This window comes from Entelurus aequoreus, linkage group LG17 (genome assembly GCF_033978785.1).
Source record: "Entelurus aequoreus isolate RoL-2023_Sb linkage group LG17, RoL_Eaeq_v1.1, whole genome shotgun sequence".
Taxonomy (NCBI): domain Eukaryota; kingdom Metazoa; phylum Chordata; class Actinopteri; order Syngnathiformes; family Syngnathidae; genus Entelurus; species Entelurus aequoreus.
Genome location: NC_084747.1, coordinates 27,464,048 through 27,476,170, shown reverse-complemented (window position 1 = coordinate 27,476,170; position 12,123 = coordinate 27,464,048). Strand labels below are relative to the sequence as shown.

At 40.7% G+C, this 12,123-nt stretch overlaps 2 protein-coding genes across 4 annotated transcripts; both read left to right on the top strand.

The window, feature by feature from the left end:
* The first annotated feature begins 597 nt into the window (after nt 1-597).
* On the top strand, nt 598-5,723 carry LOC133631794 (uncharacterized). The gene is made up of 8 exons (XM_062023955.1): nt 598-894; nt 2,012-2,131; nt 2,308-2,470; nt 2,568-2,592; nt 2,934-3,064; nt 3,179-3,329; nt 3,415-5,274; nt 5,416-5,723. Exons 4-8 carry the CDS (start codon nt 2,571-2,573, stop codon nt 5,484-5,486), a joined length of 2,235 nt encoding a protein of 744 aa, XP_061879939.1. The 5' UTR covers nt 598-894; nt 2,012-2,131; nt 2,308-2,470; nt 2,568-2,570; the 3' UTR covers nt 5,487-5,723.
* A 445-nt stretch (nt 5,724-6,168) lies between these two features.
* On the top strand, nt 6,169-12,123 carry LOC133631974 (uncharacterized). Of its 3 annotated transcripts, none has more exons than XM_062024195.1 (19): nt 6,169-6,687; nt 6,994-7,198; nt 8,063-8,167; nt 8,279-8,469; nt 8,572-8,713; nt 8,855-9,497; nt 9,577-9,642; nt 9,735-9,844; nt 9,933-10,052; nt 10,140-10,172; nt 10,279-10,365; nt 10,442-10,507; nt 10,673-10,761; nt 11,093-11,153; nt 11,237-11,287; nt 11,434-11,478; nt 11,570-11,631; nt 11,739-11,796; nt 12,077-12,123. In XM_062024195.1, exons 7-19 carry the CDS (start codon nt 9,597-9,599, stop codon nt 12,089-12,091), a joined length of 843 nt encoding a protein of 280 aa, XP_061880179.1. In that variant the 5' UTR covers nt 6,169-6,687; nt 6,994-7,198; nt 8,063-8,167; nt 8,279-8,469; nt 8,572-8,713; nt 8,855-9,497; nt 9,577-9,596; the 3' UTR covers nt 12,092-12,123. The 3 variants fall into 3 exon arrangements, with proteins under 3 accessions (XP_061880179.1, XP_061880176.1, XP_061880177.1); XM_062024192.1 differs by having other exon boundaries at nt 6,170-6,687; nt 11,939-12,114; XM_062024193.1 differs by lacking the exons at nt 6,169-6,687; nt 6,994-7,198 and adding an exon at nt 7,498-7,626 and having other exon boundaries at nt 11,939-12,114.

Here is a 12,123-nt window from a genome sequence, read left to right as displayed (position 1 = left end):
AAAGGTCATGATGATGAACAAAGATTCAAGTTACTACTTTATGAAATAAACATGGGTTAAGGTTAGTATTTAAGGATGTGCATAAAGGTGTGACTAAGAAAAAAAAAAAAAGTTAGCATTTAAGAATGTGCATAAAGATGGGTGAATAAGAAAAAAAGTTAGGGTTAAAGGCCTACTGAAACCCACTACTACCAACCACGCAGTCTGATAGTTTATATATCAATGATGAAATCTTAACATTGCAACACATGCCAATACGGCCGGGTTAACTTATAAAGTGCAACTTTAAAATTCCAGCCACACTTCCGGTTGAAAAACTCCTTTGGATATGATTTATGCGCGTGACGTCACAAAAGCAACGGAAGTGGTTGGACCCCATCGGACCCGATAGAAAAGCCTCTTGTTTTCTTCGACAAAATTCCACAGTATTCTGGACATCTGTGTTGGTGAATCTTTTGCAATTTGTTTAATGAACAATGGAGACTGCAAAGAAGAAAGCTGTAGGTGGGATCGATCGGTGTCTTAGCGGCTAAGTACAATACTGTTAATATCTGTGATATTTGCATTAGTGTACTGTGTCTTTAAGGGTTTGGGGAACGCGCATGCGCGAGTGAGTTGGCGGAGAACTTGAGTGTGTGTGAGCGTGAGTTGTGGCTAACAGCAGCTCGTGTATGTGTGTGCGTTACTTTTTGAACTACAACCAGTTACCGCTTGTTAATAAAGCGATTGAGCAGCGCATCCTCGTCTGTGTGACTCCTTCTCCACTGCGGGGCATTACAATACTTACAGCAACACAACAAGGACTACTTACCCTGAAAGCAGACGCCTAGCCGATGCTTGCCGCCAAACCCACGGATGAAGTCCTTCGTCGCGCCGTTGATCGCTGGAATGCAGGTGAGCACGGCTGTTGATGGGAAGATGAGGGCTGGCTGGCGTAGGTGGAGCGCTAATGTTTTATCATAGTTCTGTGAGGTCCGGTTGCTAAGTTGCTAAATTAGCCTTAGCGTCGTTAGCAACTTAATTTTTAATGGACAATGGAGACTGCAAATAAGAAAGTTGTAGGTGCGATCGGTGGAGCGGCGGACTACAGCAACACCAACACCAGGAGGTTGTGTTGTGTTTTGAGCAGGATAGCAGACGCACTACAGTGAGTACGCCCGCCGCCGCATCTAAGTTAGCTTCTATTTTTTTAGCTTCGCCAAGCTGAATATTATTAATCGTGTATTTACATGTTCATGGTTTAATAGTATTTTTGATCTTCTGTCTATCCATCCAGTCAGGGTTTTTTTTATTTAGTTTCTATCTGCATTTGAGACTGCTATGCTATCAAGTTGGCTACGTAGCTAGGTTAGCTTCTATTTTGTTAGCTTCGAAAAGCTGAATATTATTAATCGTGTATTTACATGTTCATGGTTTAATAGTATTTTTGATCTTCTGTCTATCCATCCAGTCAGGTTTTTTTTAATTTAGTTTCTATCTGCATTTGAGACTGCTATGCTATCAAGTTGGCTACGTAGCTAGGTTAGCTTCTATTTTGTTAGCTTCGAAAAGCTGAATATTATTAATCGTGTATTTACATGTTCATGGTTTAATAGTATTTTTGATCTTCTGTCTATCCATCCAGTCAGGGTTTTTTTTATTTAGTTTCTATCTGCATTTGAGACTGCTATGCTATCAAGTTGGCTACGTAGCTAGGTTAGCTTCTATTTTGTTAGCTTCGAAAACCTGAATATTATTAATCGTGTATTTACATGTTCATGGTTTAATAGTATTTTTGATCTTCTGTCTATCCATCCAGTCAGGGTTTTTTTTTATCAATCAATCAATCAATCAATGTTTATTTATATAGCCCTAAATCCCAAGTGTCTCAAAGGGCTGTACAAGCCACAACGACATCCTCGGTACAGAGCCCACATATGGGCAAGGAAAACTCACCCCAGTGGGACGTCAATGTGAATGACTATGAGAAACCTTGGAGAGGACCGCATATGTGGGTAACCCCTGACTGCAGCCTGCAGATCGAGGAGGGGCTTATTTTCCCTCAATGTGGGCTGGTCCAAACGTTGAAGCAGGAAGCCGGATGATGTATTTCCGTCTGAGTCCATACTACTGCGCGCTTTTCTGCCTTGAGGTAAGTTGCCGCTCTCTGACTACCTTTAACCGCGAAAGCAACCCGGTTTCGAAACGAATAAATACCAACTTCGATATTGTACATTATAAACTAATGTAATATTCTCTAAACCACATTGGTAGAATATGTTTCGTGAAACATTGAAATCTGATTTAAATTTTGCTTTTCCCCTCCAGATTTGCCAGTATATTTTGTCTACATCCTACCAACAGCTCGCACACGCACACTGCACCACGACATTGCACCACATAACACACACATTACAAAACCAACAGTTCTTTTAGGAACCCCTGACTGACTGTCTGACTGACTGTCTGTGTCCTGATTTTCTCTGGTCAGGTAGGTTCACTGCAATGCTTAAAAAAAATTATATTTCATATCCTGGTTTATAAAAGCAGTAACTAATGAGCTATATTTGTGTGTATTTCTACCCTAGAGTATGTCTGAGAGAAATAAAGAAGGTAATCAATAAATCATTCATTTGAATTAGAGTATGATAAGGCATAATAACAGGATTTGAATATCACCATTTAATGCATTGCCTTACTTTTTGCATAGTGTATTACATTTTGATGTTGGAATTCTGCGTTGACAATGATCAAAATAAATGTAATGAAATACATTCATTTATTCATTCTTTGTGTCCATTTGTTACCCACAGCTATTTTGATTGACCTTGTGTTGCCTTCGTGTGTGTGTGTGTGTGTGTGTGTGTGTGTGTGTGTGTGTGTGTGTGTGTGTGTGTGTGTGTGTGTGTGTGTGTGTGTGTGTGTGTGTGTGTGTGTGTGTGTGTGTGTGACAGGTGTCCCACTGCGGTACCCCCCGCAACATGGAGCCCCACATCCTGGGCTGGAGGCCTCTCATGCTCTCCGTGGTCAAGCTCAGGCTGATTTACTTCCTCTTCCTGAGGCCATCCCTGATGACGTCAATGTGGTAAAAAAGATAAAAATTTCAGTGTCAATTTCAGATGATAAAAGTTATGTTTTAGCAGGGGTTTAAGTGATGCTGTGCCTTTTAATGTTTATTCTTTTCCCCTCTGATCTATAGAGACACATTAGTATACTTTTGGATGGTGATACACCAAACATTAATAACATCACCAACAGTGAACTGTTCCACTGTCCCTACTGTAAATACGTGGGTGCAAAATATAAGGTTGACAAACATATAAAAGGCCATTCGTCAGTGAAACACAAAGGTGCTTATCTAAAATATTACACAAATTAATTAATTTGTATTTTTTCACAAGTATGAATCTTACTCCCTTAATTCCTCTCTTACAGGGTTCACAATAATCAAGTGTGGATTAAATTGTCGGACGGAAACACATTTTCATTGTTGCTATTGTGCAGCAACACTAATAAATCGATTGCAATTGGTAAGGCACCTACAAATACACCAGGAGGAGGTGCAAGCTGCAGCCCCTGCACAGCTCCCTGTGGCCCCCGCTCAGCTCCCTGTGGCCCCCGCTCAGCTCCCTGTGGCCCCTGCTCAGCTCCCTGTGGCCCCCACTCAGTTCCCTCAGCTCCCTGTGGCCCCCACTCAGTTCCCTCAGCTCCCTGTGGCCCCCGCTCAGCTCCCTCTGGCCCCCGCTCAGCTCCCTCAGCTCCCTGTAGCCCCCACTCAGTTCCCTCAGCTCCCTGTGGCCCCCGCTCAGTTCCCTCAGCTCCCTGTGGCCCCCGCTCAGCTCCCTGTGGCCCCCACTCAGTTCCCTCAGCTCCCTGTGGCCCCCGCTCAGCTCCCTGTGGCCCCCACTCAGTTCCCCGTGGCCCCCGCTCAGCTTCCTGTGGCCCCCACTCAGTTCCCTCAGCTCCCTGTGGCCCCCACTCAGCTCCCTGTGGCCCCCACTCAGTTCCCTCAGCTCCCTGTGGCCCCCGCTCAGCTCCCTCAGCTCCCTGTGGCCCCCGCTCAGCTCCCTGTGGCCCCCACTCAGTTCCCCGTGGCCCCCGCTCAGCATCCTGTGGCCCCCACTCAGTTCCCTCAGCTCCCTGTGGCCCCCGCTCAGCTCCCTGTGGCCCCCACTCAGCTCCCTGTGGCCCCCGCTCAGCTCCCTGTGGCCCCCACTCAGTTCCCTGTGGCCCCCACTCGGCACCCATTGGCTCCTGCAGGATGTTCCACAGCCACTAAAGCATCAAGTAAGCTCAATAAATTCCGTTGTCCTCATTGTAAGTTGATTTTAAACAAAAGAAACTTCAAAACACACTGCAGGAGAAAACACAGCAACCTCCTTGGGACGATAACGAAGGACAGATTTTTGGCCTGTCAGTGTATCGATGCTACACATGGTGTGTTTGCAGTTGAAAAATCTTTTTGTGGTCCTGCAACACCCATACATGTAATCAAGAATATGTGGGGGCCAGCACAGATCATCTGTGAGGTCGACCAGTGTTGTTTGAATGCTGACTTTGCTCAAAGGAGCGGGATGTTGCCTTTCGAGTGCCACCACATCCAATCATTATTGTATTGCCCACGCACTGACGGTCAAACCGTGACACTACCAGGTGAGGCCTTGGAAAGAATGGTGGAAAACAAGTGGTTTGGTGAGGAGCGTAAGGCCGGCCTCTTGCGTTGCCAAAAAAATGCTGATGCTGAGGGTGTGCCTCTGTCTGTGCACCTGACTGTAGGTGGTCCACCATCTAAATTTCATATATCCGTTTATGAAAAAAGGGTAACATACTACAGCAGGTTGGGAAGAGTTATTGTGGCATATGATGCAAAGCAAAACACCTGGCATTGTCCCTGCTCTAAAGCGAGACAATCCTGTATCCATAAAGCTGTTGCTAAATGGCATCTGTTTGTAACAAAGAGGGAGCTTTTTAGGAAGGTGAAGAGCACAGAGGAAGAGACACTTAATCCTACCGAGATCAGCACAGTCCAATACGACAGCGACTCCAACGAGGACAGTTATCCACCAGATGACAGAGAAATTGCAAGGATGCTTAAATACCTCCTCAACCACAAAAAGCTCCCGGCAAATATACCCCAGGCTCTCATAGAGCAGTCGAGAGAGGGAAGAAGAGATGACAGCTTTCCTAAGCACCTTATCCCCAGTGAAACAAAGTGTGTAGAATGTGAATACACACTCTGTGAACAGCTGATAACAGCGAAAGGCAAGATCCTGACAAGCACAGGTGTAGTTGAAGGTTGGTACCATCACAGGTCTTTCTATTGTGTTAATGGGTGACATAATTTATATGTACACTAAAAACAGAAAAAAAAAATTCTACTAATCTCAAATGACATAAAAGCAATAATCATGATCTTTGGTTGGACTGTGTTTTTAGGAATATCAACATACAGGAAATCATGCCTGAACTGTGGCATGATTTACAGCAGGGGTCACCAACCTTTTTGAAAGCAAGAGCTACTTCTTGGGTAGTGATTAATGCGAAGGGCTACCAGTTTGATATACACTTAAATAAATTGCCAGAAATAGCCAATTTGCTCAATTTAACTTTAACTCTATGTTATTATTAATAATTAATGATATTTACACTTAATTGAACGGTTTAAAAGAGGAGAAAACACGAAAAAAATGACAATTACATTTTGAAACATAGTTTATCTTCAATTTCGACTCTTTAAAATTCAAAGCTCAACCGAAAAAAAGAAGAGAAAAACTAGCTAATTCGAATCTTTTTGAAAAAAATTTAAAAATAATTTATGGAACATCATTAGTAATTTTTCCTGATTAAGATTAATTTTAGAATTTTGATGACATGTTTTAAATAGGTTAAAATCCAATCTACACTTTGTTAGAATATATAACAAATTGGACCAAGCTATATTTCTAACAAAGACAAATCATTATTTCTTCTAGATTTTCCAGAACAAAAATTTTAAAAGAAATTCAAAAGACTTTGAAATAAGATTTAAATTTGATTCTACAGATTTTCTGGATTTGCCAGAATAATTTTTTGAATTTTAACCATAATAAGTTTGAAGAAATATTTCACAAATATTCTTTGTCGAAAAAAACAGAAGCTAAAATGAAAAATTAAATTAAAATTCACTTATTATTCTCTACAATAAAAAAAAAAATTTACTTGAACATTGATTTAAATTGTCAGGAAAGAAGAGGAAGGAATTTAAAAAGGTATATGTGTTTAACAATCCTGAAATCATTTTTAAGGTTGTATTTTTTCTCTAAAATTGTCTTTCTGAAAGTTATAAGAAGCAAAGTTAAAAAAATAATGAATTTATTTAAACAAAAGAAGACCAAGTCTTTCAAATATTTTCTTGGATTTTCAAATTCTATTTGAGTTTTGTCTCTCTTAGAATTAAAAATGTCGGGCAAAGCGAGACCAGCTTGCTAGTAAATAAATACAATTTAAAAAATAGAGGCAGCTCACTGGTAAGTGCTGCTATTTGAGCTATTTTTAGAACAGGCCAGCGGGCTACTCATCTGGTCCTTACGGGCTACCTGGTGCCCGCGGGCACCGCGTTGGTGACCCCTGATTTACAGATACCAGGAGTGGAAGGAGGGTATGCACAACTTTGATGACCACATCATCCTGTCTCTGCACTTGTGCCTGATGGTCAGGAATGCACTACAGGTACTCTCTCTCTCTCTCTTGCTCTCGCTCTCTCACTCACTACCTCACATACCCACCCATACATACACACACAGACGAAAAAATGTGGGGCAAATAATCATGTCAACGGGACTTAGATGTGCTTTGCTACCGCAAGCACACTAATAATAAGATATACTTGCTTGTTCCACTTTTATCAAAATGTATTCATTACAGTTAAATCCTGTAAAATAAAAGACAATTGAAGATGCAACTCTTACAAAATATATTACTTTTATTTTGAAATGTTATAACATTGGAATACACCTGTTTCTCATAATTTTCCAGACCCATACAGCTATCAGTAAAGTGATAGAAATTATAGAGACAACGGAAAATGTGTCCTTTCCAAACAAGGAAAGAGTTCTGCAGGCATACCTCCACTTAGAGGCCCTAACCGACCATGAATACACGTACAGTTGTGTGTCATGCGGAAACAACCCAACAGTTGTTGTTATGGACCTCCACAGAAAAGGCGTTTTCAATATGCCAGGTGAGTTATACTGTTATTTCACATATTTTAGCTTCATTGTTTGTATAGCACGGGGGTCGGCAACCCTCGGCTCTTTAGCGCCGCCCTAGTGGCTCTCTGGAGATTTTTCAAAAATGTATGAAGAATGGAAAAAGATGGGGGGGAAAAAATCTATTTTTATGTTTTAGTATGGTTTCTGTAGGAGGACAAACATAACACAAACCTCCCTAATTGTTACAAATCACACTGTTTATATTAAACGTGCTTCACTGATTCGAGTATTTGGCGAGCGCCGTTTTGTCCTACTCATTTTGGCGGTCCTTGAACTCACCGTATAGTTTGTTTGCATGTATAACTTTCTCCGACTTTCTAGGACGTGTTTTATGCCACTTCTTTTTCTGTCTCATTTTGTCCAACACACTTTTAACGTTGTGCGTGAGTGCACAAAGGTGAGTTTTGTTGATGTTATTGACTTGTGTGGAGTGCTAATCAGACATATTTGGTCACTGCATGACTGCAAGCTAATCGATGCTAACATGCTATTTAGGCTAGCGATATGTACATATTGCATCATTATGCCTCATTTGTAGCTATATTTGAGCTCATTTAGTTTCCTTTAAGTCCTCTTAATTAAATGTATATCTCATGACACATGTAATATGGCTTTTAATTTTTTGCGGCTCCAGACAGATTTGTTTTTGTATTTTTGGTCCAATATGGCTCTTTCAACATTTTGGGTTGCCGACCCCTGGTATAGCACCTCATCTGTCTCTGAATTGTGTAACATCATATTACCCATGCCCTTGAATAATGCTGCATCAAATGTCGTGTTCAGAGTGTTTTTTTAGTGATTGAGCTATGAATAACAAACTATTGTTTTAACAGTGAGTGACATCCCAAGCCCACCTGAAGGCTATGATGGTAATGTTGACGTGGACCACTTCTGGAACACTGTGGCCACAGAAATGCTCAGTCGGGGATTAATCCCATGTAAGTCTTGTTAGTCTTGCTAAAGAACAGTTGGAGAGACAGTAAAGTATATTAAAATGTGTCTAATGTTGTGATAATAATGGCTAATACGCATCACATTTGTTCACAAAGATGGACGGAAGAACCCTTTCGTTGTGCCACCAAGTTATCATCACTGGGCCCCCTAGATTGGCCCACACACCCGGAGGTCAAATTCTGTGTTGAACACAGAATTTGAAAAATTGCAAAGCCCCAAAACGAATGGAGATGATGATGAAAAAATGAATGAGGAGCGGCTCACAGATGAGCTTGTGAACTTGAAGGTGAATGAGTTGATGAAATATGCCAAATCCACTTCTTTATGCTAACAAAAAATATGATTATGCTATATTAACAATATCAACTTCATTGCATGTTCACAACAGGTACAGGAGGTCAGGGCACTGTGCAAACAGTGTGGTGTGGATGATAACGGGTCCAAGGTAGATATGGTCATGAGACTGTCTGACAAAATGTCTAATAGAGTCACCTACAACAAGGTGTTTGAGAAAGTGTGGGGTGCTTCTGGTAAGTGAAATGATATGGAATGTTTAAGATAATTTCACTTTGTTATACATTGTTGTGTTAAAGAAATTACTTATCATTATGCAGTAGGTTAGCTATACATGCTCCTAATGTCAGTTATTACTGTTTTTTTCTGTTTCACAGGTGGTTGGGCAGTTATCACTTGCCCATGTGGAGTTGTGTTTTCAGTAAAATTCAACCTTAGAGCAGAGAGTCCACGTGACTTTGTGGATCTCTTGCTGTCCTGGAAACACCTCCCCAATGTGGCTGTATATGATTATGCCAGGGGTCTGGCACTGCATGCCAACCGCAGGCAGCCAGGAATATTTGCCCCTTTTCAGGGAAGGTTACTGGATCCCACCCCAGAGAACGTGAAGCAGGCCTCAGAGGGAAAGGTCCATGTCAACTTGCCTTGGCTGAAATTTTAAAAAAAGCCAGCTGACAAAGATGGTCACCCTCTCACTGGATCCTCACAGCATTTTGCTTTGAACGATTTGTTCCACCAGGGAAACAGCAAAGACCAGTGTGAGGTTCTAAGAAAGCTGGAGCTTGTGTCTGAATTTGCTGGTCTTATTAACAGCCAGTGTGCGGAGCAGCTGTTTTCAGGGATGAGAAAAAACAATTACTTTTTAAATCAGACAACCCCATCAACACACATTTTTCTACAAAGAAACATTCTCCACCATTACAACATGGCAAGGAACCAAAAAAATCCTAAATCAGTACAGCAAGATTGTCCCTCCAGATGTTTCATTGCAGTTTGACAGCCATGGAAGGGTAGTCTTAGGTATGGGATTGAATCATTATGCACATTTGTCATCTTCATCTACTTTACACAATTAAGTTTGTTGCATGTTTTCCTATAGCTCACTCCCCATCAGCCGTGATGTCAACTGGGTCATCAGTGAATGAACAAGAGGAGTCTCAAGAGTGTGAGTCATGGCTCTATTTTGCACATCATTCAAATGAGAAATGTGACATTTCACACTTAATTTTATTTTTCGGTTGTTGCTTTCTACACTAGTAAATGATGACAGTGAGCAGAGACCTCATGGAGACTTGCCTAGTCTCCACAAGTTTTCAGCAAACAGAGCATACTGGGGACAGAAACTCCAAGACAGCCAGGAACAACTGGTAAAGTTAACTATTGTGCCACTGTGGTTATCTATGAATGTCACTCATATAATCATACATGTATAAAGACTTTGTTTTCTTCCACTAGCTGTCTCATGTCTTGGATGAGACCAAAAGTCACACTCAGCACCTTGCAATGGTGAATAACATCATCCTGACCCGCTTTGACTTTTGGACTCTGGGTTTGCAGCGGGACATGGAGGGAACGGTAGGCATAGAGAATATGCTGTGCTGATATGGTTTATGTAATATTTTTCAAAATATTTCAATAATTTGTGTTTATGTGTTCTACTAGATTCTGAACTCTTGTCTCAAAATGATTGAGAAGGTAGTGTAGCTCCTGTGAAATATTTAATTCAAAATTATTGGATAGTCTAGTTCAATAGTCAATATATTTTGACAGTAAGAGATTGAGCAAACTTTCTTTGTTATAGCGGGTAGAGAACCTGTTTGCTGCAGACAGCTATGTCATTTCCTCTTGGTTCCCACCATCATCAAGGAACCCCATGGATCACCTTCCGGTAATTTGTTTAAAAGTTTTGCTCTATTGAGTGAAGTTTGAGCATTTAATATTCAGCTATTGTTGTCTTTTTACAGGATAATGCAGCCAGTCTACAGTGGATTATTCTCCCAGTGTTCGTACCTGGACATTGGACACTCTGTGTAAATACCTTTATATTTTCTTCCTTTTTTCTCTTTATACAACAAGTTGCTCATTGCTGATTTTAATGTTTTTCTATAATTAAATTCCTGTCAGCTCTTTTGGGATTCCAGGAACATTACACAACTCACTGCAACTGGTTATATTTGAATTTGAATATTTAACAGATACTGAGGCCACAGGCTAGGGAGATTTTCTTCCTAGATTCCCTCTGGGGCAGCGGTTGGAGAGATGAGAATAGAACCAGTCTATTCAGGTTTTTAGGGCACCTCACATAATCCTGGACAGTGGTAGTTCTGTTTGAAACCACTTGTCCGTTGTTTGTTTTAATTAATGGTTCTGTTTTTATTTGATCTAAAATATTCCATTCCATATTCCAACTATTTTGATTCCTTAAACAGATGGAAACAGAACTATTAATATTTTTTGAGACGGGCAGTTCTGTTTAAGCCTGTTATGAAAACTTTTTTATTTGAAGTTCCAACCTCTTCCTTATTCAGTTCAAGCTTTGTTCCAAGCGTTTATGCATGCCTTTCAATCAAAAGTTGATTGAAGTTGAGTGACTTTTATTTGGCTTATTTGTACAGACACGTTGCTCACAGCCTCTCTTCTGGCCCCTGGAGAGAGCTTGGTGTGAATGATGTCCAGGTGGGACATTACATAATAGCATTTGCTAACTTTTTACTATTTTCTTGCCATACTTTTCTTAAAATACATTGTTCACACCTCAGGGCCTAACCAAGCAAGGGTGCTCCAACAACTGTGGCGTGTTTGTTTTGATGGTAAGACCAAATCAGCATGTTATAGCATTGCTGTTGTCTGTAAAAATGTTTGCTTGCTACATTAAAACCACATTAATTTGTATTGAAAAAATGTATCCTTGGGAATACGCCTGACATTATATTAACCAGTACCTCTTGACTTACAGTACACTCTGTACATGGTAATGGGGGCCAAATGTGATTTCAGAGAGGTGTGTGTAAATCGTGACACATTATGCTTAGTGTACAAGGTGTTATTTTTTTACAACATATTAACATCTTCCTGCATTTCCTTCTTCAAAGGAAAACATGCTGCAAATGAGGAGATGGTGGTGTCTCGCTCTCCTGCAGAACTTCCCCATGCCGTAAGTGCCCTGAATATCCCAAATCACAAAAAAAATGTTTTACTCACGGTCAACAGACCAACATGAATGTTTTCATAGTGAATGTATGTTGTCATTAAATCACTAAGGTCTGAAGAAGACCGATTGCAGGACAGAAAACGGCGACGAGTGCAAGGAGGGCTACAGGTGAGAGGTCATGTGATTAATTAGTCTTGTAGTCAACTATTGCTAGACTAAAGCGTAATTCCTCCACTTATTTCAATTACCTTAGTTTTACATCTTGCATTGTTATTGTGCCTATAAGAACCGCAATCTGTTTCCTTTCTAGACAGTGGAAAATGAACAGAACTGGAAACAGGGAACAGGGTTGCTTGTTATGGGCCAGAAAAATACCATTGTTAAACATTTATGGAAGCTTAAGGAATGTATTTGGCTAGGCTAAAACTTTTTTTTTTTTTCTTTACAGATCAAACATTTTTAGCCTGGGGTGAAAAATAAAATCATCGATGCAAA

Bases quoted from the DNA above. Each gene is read 5' to 3' on its own strand.
- LOC133631974 (XM_062024192.1), top strand. From the start codon at position 9,597: ATGTCAACTGGGTCATCAGTGAATGAACAAGAGGAGTCTCAAGAGT. The intron at 10,366-10,441 runs GTAATTTGTTTA...GTCTTTTTACAG, and splicing joins ACCCCATGGATCACCTTCCG to GATAATGCAGCCAGTCTACA. The intron at 11,288-11,433 runs GTAAGACCAAAT...CTTGACTTACAG, and splicing joins GTGGCGTGTTTGTTTTGATG to TACACTCTGTACATGGTAAT.
- LOC133631794 (XM_062023955.1), top strand. From the start codon at position 2,571: ATGTCTGAGAGAAATAAAGAAG. The intron at 3,330-3,414 runs GTGCTTATCTAA...CCTCTCTTACAG, and splicing joins TTCGTCAGTGAAACACAAAG to GGTTCACAATAATCAAGTGT. The intron at 5,275-5,415 runs GTTGGTACCATC...CTGTGTTTTTAG, and splicing joins AAGCACAGGTGTAGTTGAAG to GAATATCAACATACAGGAAA.